The following is a 7,422-nucleotide window of genomic DNA, read 5'->3' as shown; positions in this document are numbered from 1 at the left end:
TTCCTAAAAATACCCTCTTGTCAACGTCCCCGTTGGATTTTCCACGGACTGGAGAAGAGAAGACTGACTTTTCTGTTTTGAAGAATTATTTTCCCTCCCCCCTCCCAACAGCTACCCTTCCCCCTCAGGTCCCCTCCCTTGCTTTTTTTTTTTTTTTTTTTGAAAGGCAGGCGAGGTGGGCTCAATATTTGTTCTCCCTAGTGAGAACAGTACAGCCTCTAGAGAGAACTTCTCCTTGCAGATAAGGGTTTTTTTTCTTTTTTCTTTTCCTTCTTTCTTTTAAAAAAATTATAATTGCAGCATCTAACTTTCCCCTTGTAGACAGTAGAAACAACCGAGCAGTTATTGTTTTAAAACACACACACACACACACACACACACACACTATACACACACACATATATACACACACACCTTTTTCTTTTTAAACTCCCTCAAGCCCCAACCCTTTCCCTCCACTCCTCACACCTTTCCACTCAAAGTTAGTAGAAAATTCTGGTTGCTGGGCTCAGACTTGTTGCTGAGACCAGATATTAATTTTTTTTCTCTTCCTAGAAATTTTATTTTCCAGCACAAATGCTCAGTTAAATCCCTTCAGACACCAGGAAACCTTCTCCGATACACCACCCGACATTTGAGCGGAGAGAGCACAGTGAAAGGGCAGTAGCCCAGATCGCCAAGCCCAAATCAGAATTTAGTCGGTGAGAAGACCAGAAAACCAGAAAGGCGAGGAGTGGCCAAGGCTGTTCCTGCCTTCCTTGAGCCCGGGAAGCCAGCGCTGGCGATGGGGCAGGGAAAAGGAAAAAAAAAAAAAAAAAAAAAAAAAAAAACAGAGAGAGAGAGAGAGAAAGAAAAAGAAAAGAAAGAAAAAAAATCATTTTCATTTTCCTCTAGCCAGTGCACTCTGGTGAGTTTCCTAACCCGGCCGCCTGTGAAAGGATGAGTTGAGGTTTCTTTGTCTGGAAAAAAGAGTTTAGGGCTCTGATTCAGCTGCAAAGAAGCCAAATGAAGTTAGAAACAAAGGGCAAATTGAAGGATTCCGACTCTTGGCTTTTTGTGTTTTCCTTACTAGAAAATAATTAGACCTAATGAATATGCAGACGCTTCGGCTAAACCCTGGGCCGAGCTGCTGGTTTTTAAACAGAGCTGAGGAGAAATGCAACCTTCATCCCCCAACCCCCCGCATCCGCGTGCATTTTTTGAAATGCATAAATGTTGCTCGGTTTAATTGATTGAGTCACAGGGATTTTTTTTTTCCTGCTTTTAAGTGCCATACTCCTCTACCTTTCAACAATCATTTTAATATATAGTCAATGGCTCTTTGTGGATGGGACAAAAAGCAACTACGCGCAGTTGTTGAATAGACTTTGCGCTGGGCAAAGACAGGTTAATCGAGGGCCGCATCGCGAAAACAAGCGAGTGTTGTATGTTTGCACTGAATCCAAATGTCTGCATTTTCCTAACTAAATCAAAGGGAGTGTTATTTCTTTTTCTGCTCACTCATCTGAAGGTAAGTAAATTTTCTCTGGCGATCAAAAGCCTGGTCGGCAACAAAGACCGCGCCCGCTTTTTCCACCGTCCTGGTGTGGCGAGTTGCGGAATTTCAATAACTGTGACAAGGGTGACTGATTTGTGAACTAGAAAAGGTTTGAATGTCACAAAATTTACATTGGTCCTATCTATCGGGGATTTAAATACCAAAAAAAACTATTCGGGGATCTCTAGGGAGCTTTGGGCAGCCCAGAGGAACAATGGCGTAGGGAAATTTACAGTTTTACCTGAATGAAAGGGGCCCGGGATGGGAACAGGAGTGCAGAGGGAGGGGGTTAGCGGGGGCGGCTAAGGGAGACAAGGGGAAGGGAGAAAAGAGAAAAAATCACATAGAGAGGGTGAAAAAAGAAAATTGCAACAACCTTTGCAATTTCCCCTTAAAAAAAAAAAAACCAAACCCCCAAACCTCAATAATCTGCAAAGTTAAGGGACCCTATCCACCTGTGTTTTGGGGGGGGCATATATGGGAAACCTGATTGATTTGATTAAGTTAAAAAAATCAAGGCTACTGGTTACACTGAGAAATCACACTTCTAGTAAAGAGAGGAGTGCAAGTGTGCTCCCAAGATCTTAAATTATAAACAGGAGGGGGACTAGGCAAGAAGGAAGCAAACTTCAAAAGAAGCAAATAACAAAAGCCTCCTTTGCTGCCCTTGAAGGGGGAAAAGGGGGAAAGAAAGAAAAGAAAGTTGCTGAATCGGGACATTCTGGAAGTGCCTTTGCTGTGTTTACCAGCCCCATCCCCGCCTCCTGCTCTCAGAGACGCTCGAAGTCTCCAGTCTGTAATCGCTCAGTGGAGATCAGGTTTAAAGTAGGACCGGGGTGGGGTGGGGTTAAGAGGGAGAGAGGGAGAGGAGACGAGAGAGAAGAGAAAGAGATGACTATGAGAAAGAAAAGAATTCGTGGCAAAAAAAAATTTTTTTCCGTGAGAAGAGGGAAAAAAAAATTTGGCTAAAAAAAAGTTGCTACTCCTGGCAGCTCTGTTTGTCAAAAGGGGATGTCAAGCGCTTTACAATACCTGGGATTGATGAGGCGGGCGGGCCAATGAGCAGCGCGCGGCGTCTCGGCGCGCCCTCCGTTGGCGCGGCGGCTGCGGGCGGGGGGAGTGAGGGCGCACCAATCCGCGCCCGCGTCGGCAGCACGTGACACCTCCCCCTGCTCCCATTCATCAAGGGGGGGACGGTGTCGTCCTTTCAATTCATTTATCTGCAGGAATGATTGCTGCTATCAGTCTCGCGCTCACCGCCCGGCTGAGGAGGTGAAAGTTTCTCCCCAGGAAGATAAACCGCAAAAGACAATATTGTGCATGATTTGCGCCTTTTCTTTGGCTTTTTCTCCCCCCCCCCTTTTTTTTTTTGCAAAAAGCGGAGAGGGGAAAAAAGGAGAGTGAAGGAGCGAGGAGGCGAGCCTGAGAGAAAGGAGAGAGAGAGAGTGAGAGAGAGAGAGAGAAAAGAAAGGGCGAGGGGCTAGTGGAGAAGTGAGGAGGGGCGCGCGGCGCGAGGCGAAGAGAGGGCGAGCAGTCGTAGCTCCGGCGCTCACATTCCTCTATGCCACAAATCCTGGAGGAAGTTTTTTTGGGGGGCTGAGATGTTCCATGTCTTTCCTCGGGCAGCCTTGATTCAAGGCCCTTTCGGCAGAGACTGAGCGGCGAGAAAGTGAGAGCCGGGCCGGCGGGGTTTGCGCGGCGGACACTGGAGCCCGCTTTACTCGCTGCCTGCGGCCGTCCGGCTTCCCCACGCTTGTCCGGGCGGGTGCCCGGACGCGCCGCGCCACTGCCTGCAGGCTAAGACTTCGCTAGGTGGGTCGACTCCCCCTCCCTCCTCCTCTTCTTCCTCCTCTTCCTCCGCCTCCCGTTCCTCCTCCTCCTCCCGATTTTCCCTCCTCGGCGGGCGAGGGTGGGGGGGGCGGGGGAGGCCGGGGCTTGCCCCGAGCAGCCACGATGCTCCTGGACGCCGGCCCCCAGTATCCTGCGATCGGTGTGACCACCTTTGGCGCATCCCGCCACCATTCGGCGGGAGACGTGGCCGAGCGAGACGTGGGCCTGGGCATCAACCCGTTCGCCGACGGCATGGGCGCCTTCAAGCTCAACCCCAGTTCGCACGAGCTGGCTTCGGCCGGCCAGACGGCCTTCACGTCTCAGGCACCCGGCTATGCGGCTGCTGCGGCCCTGGGTCATCACCACCACCCGGGCCACGTCGGCTCCTATTCCAGCGCAGCTTTCAATTCTACGCGGGACTTTCTGTTTCGCAACCGGGGTTTTGGAGACGCGGCGGCGGCAGCCAGCGCGCAGCATAGCCTCTTCGCTGCTTCAGCCGGCGGCTTCGGGGGCCCACACGGCCATACGGACGCCGCGGGCCACCTCCTTTTTCCCGGGCTTCACGAGCAGGCGGCGGGCCACGCTTCGCCCAACGTGGTCAACGGGCAAATGAGGCTCGGCTTCTCTGGGGACATGTACCCGCGGCCCGAACAGTATGGCCAGGTGACCAGCCCGCGATCCGAGCACTATGCCGCCCCGCAGCTGCACGGGTACGGGCCCATGAACGTGAACATGGCCGCGCATCACGGCGCCGGCGCCTTCTTCCGCTATATGCGCCAACCCATCAAGCAAGAGCTCATTTGTAAGTGGATCGAGCCAGAGCAGCTGGCCAACCCCAAAAAGTCGTGCAACAAAACTTTCAGCACCATGCATGAGCTGGTCACGCACGTCACTGTGGAACACGTCGGCGGCCCAGAGCAGAGTAACCACATCTGCTTCTGGGAGGAGTGTCCACGCGAGGGCAAGCCCTTCAAAGCCAAATACAAACTGGTCAACCACATCCGCGTGCATACGGGCGAAAAACCCTTCCCCTGCCCTTTCCCTGGCTGCGGCAAGGTCTTCGCGCGCTCAGAAAACCTAAAGATCCACAAAAGGACGCACACAGGTACGGAAACTGATGTAAGACACCCTTTCCCTAGTCCCGGGCCTGGTACCCGAAATCCGAAAGCCAGCGTCTGGGAAGCACACAAATCCAGCCGCGGTGCAGTCCCGGCATCAGGTTCTGGCAGGCAGGCAGCCAAGGTGTGCTCTGATTTTTAGTTAGGGGCTGGAAATTAGGGGTGGGGGAGGAATCGGAGAGAAGGCGGATGAAAAGGATGTGAGGATATAGATTTTTAAAACGAGGAATAAAAAGGGCCGGGAGAACAGGAAGCCAAGCCTTGCTTGGCAGAGCCCTTGACGCGCTGGAAGCCGGAAGAGGTGGCCGGCTCCGAGCTGCAGCAGACGCGCCTGCGGATCCAGCTGTAGGCAAATCTGCATGCTCGCTTGTGGCCAACATCCCTCTCCAAGACTTAATTAATGGAGGACTTTGCTAAAGGAAAGGGCTGAGAAAGTTGAAGTGATAGGGTTCAGGGATGTATAAAGAAACAAAACAGAAAGAGAAAGGGATGCGGGTGGGCGGGAGGAAGTAATTTAGGATTTTAGGAGGCTTTTTAGGTTCATGCCTAAGGAGAGGACACCAAATTTAGTACTGATGGGTTTGAGGGAAGGCTTGAGGGGCGAGGAGAGTCGGTGGAAGACTGAGGAAGACCTTTCTGTCGTTTAGATTCCATGGGGACTGTGTTTTTGTTTTTGTTTTTGTTTTTTTAAATACCGGATCCCCGCGTTGGCCTTTAAAAATAAAGACAAGTCGAAAACAGTTTAAGAAAAGAACAAAACAAAACAGAACTTCATGGCAACTCAAAACTACAGACTGGGACAGGCAGGACATTCTGGGCCTCTTCCACCCATGAGGTGGGGAATCCGCTCTCCTTTTCTATTTTGGTGTGCTCGGTGATGTCTGAGAACCGCGCTTGGAACTTTGGATTTAACACCCAAGTCAGGGAAGAACTTGGCGCGCCCAGCTCCCCACTTCCCAGATTATGTTATAAAATGTGAGTGTATGTAGGGGGTGGGGTGGGGGAGGCGAAGAGGGGGTGTAGGGAGTTGGGGAGGAGATAGGGGGAGGAGAGAAGAGCAAAATAGCGGGAGAATTAGCCCGGAAAGTAAAAACCAGAAACCAAGAGCTTAGGTAGAAGCAACCCATAGTGTGTATAGCCCCAAGCAAAAAAAAAAAAAAAAAAAAAAGCCAGCATCCAGACATGCTTCCACACTGGGATGTAAAAAAACAACGACTACTGTTACTATAAATACAATCTAAAAATAAAATTAGGTCTAATTATCTAATTGTACTGGGAACTAATAAATAGTTAAGATATTTATAACTCCACTGCAGGTATATGAAGTCCTGGATTTTTAAGCTTTCAAAGTGCTAATCCTGGGCCTCTGACTTTTTAAATTATTTCTATTGAAATTTTAGAAAAGGATGGCGGGATATATTCTAATAAGAACCCTCTCTTTCTCGCCTTTCTCATCAGGGGAGAAGCCCTTCAAGTGCGAATTCGAGGGCTGCGACCGGCGCTTTGCTAACAGCAGCGACCGCAAGAAGCACATGCACGTGCATACGAGTGATAAACCCTATCTTTGCAAGATGTGCGACAAGTCCTACACGCACCCCAGCTCGCTGCGCAAACACATGAAGGTAATCACCGAGCTCTCGCCTTTGGCCTTCAGAGCTGGAGCGCTCTGTGCTCTCGGGCTGGGGTCAGGCTGCGAGTGGCAGCTGGGCGGCTGCAGGAGCCAGAGCTAGCGGGAAGGCGACGGTTCCACTCTGTTGAGTGGGGCCGGGCAGATTGGATGGGGACTGGAAAGGAGGACAGGAGCACCCAAGGCCGTTTAAAACTCATTATTTCATTAAAAAAAAAAAAGTTAAAAGAAGTGAGCACTCGCGGCGTCGCCGCGTGAATTTGGCCCAGTGCTCGGGAGCTAGGGCTGAGCAGCGGGTTTACGCTGCAGAAGCTGCCGCCATTGCGGTTGGCAGCATTGAGCGGAAGAGTTGGGGCCTGGTGCCCTGGCTGGAGCTTTTGCTCAACTAAAATTGGGAGGGCAAAGTCTTGGGGAGCGAACCGTCCTAGACTCTGGCCTCAAATGAAGTGTCCTCCTTCCCAGGCCTTTTTTTTTTTTTTTTTTCTTTTGTGAGTACACGGGGAGCTCGGCCTCCGGGGCCGTGGTGGGGGCACCAAAGCCCAAGTGCCACCGATCCCACTTCTCCGGAGTTCAGGGGGATCCAGGGCTCCGGGAGGAGAGTGCTGCCTTCACCGGCCTTGGCTGGCCGCCGAGCTGGCTCCTAATCTCCGTAAAAACGCAACTTTATTCCCGCAGGTCCACGAATCCTCCTCGCAGGGCTCCCAGCCTTCGCCCGCCGCCAGCTCGGGCTACGAGTCCTCCACGCCGCCCACCATCGTGTCTCCCTCCACAGAGAACCCGACCACCAGCTCCCTGTCGCCCTCCTCCTCCGCGGTCCACCACACAGCCGGCCACAGCGCGCTCTCTTCCAATTTTAACGAATGGTACGTTTAAAATCAGAAACAAAACACCGAACAAAACCCTATTTAAGAGACTGAACACACAGGTATACACAATATTATTGAACGAACCCTGCGAATCCGAAACAACCCCTCCCAGACCCCAGTATCCTATTTTTTTTTTTTTTTTAATCTGCCAATAGGCCCAGGACTGAGTCAGAGAGAGGAAGTATCAAACCTTCTTAAAATTTCCTTCACATTTTCTTTCTTTCTTTTTTAAAAAATTTTTATTTGGCAAAGGCTTGCTAGCCGAGGTGCGGGAGGGGGGTCGAGGAGAAGGCGACCGCCTGACCAAATGCTGCCAACCCCAAGGGCCAATTTCTTGTTGGATCGAAACAGGCTCTCTGGGGCTTGGGCTTTTTTTTTTTTTTTTTTTTTTTGCTTTGCTTTCTTGTAAATACAGAATTATTAGCTGAAAACTGTTCTGTTGGA

At 50.9% G+C, this 7,422-nt stretch overlaps 1 protein-coding gene across 1 annotated transcript; it reads left to right on the top strand.

The window, feature by feature from the left end:
- Positions 1–3,490: 3,490 nt before the first annotated feature.
- Zic1 (Zic family member 1) lies at positions 3,491–6,985 on the top strand. Its single transcript, XM_027933995.2, has 3 exons — positions 3,491–4,472; positions 5,944–6,107; positions 6,788–6,985. Exons 1-3 carry the CDS (start codon positions 3,491–3,493, stop codon positions 6,983–6,985), a joined length of 1,344 nt encoding a protein of 447 aa, XP_027789796.1.
- Positions 6,986–7,422: the final 437 nt, after the last annotated feature.

Source organism: Marmota flaviventris, chromosome 8 (genome assembly GCF_047511675.1).
Source record: "Marmota flaviventris isolate mMarFla1 chromosome 8, mMarFla1.hap1, whole genome shotgun sequence".
Lineage (NCBI taxonomy): Eukaryota > Metazoa > Chordata > Mammalia > Rodentia > Sciuridae > Marmota > Marmota flaviventris.
Note: the sequence above shows the minus strand (reverse complement) of the source record. Positions and strands in the feature narration are given on the sequence as shown.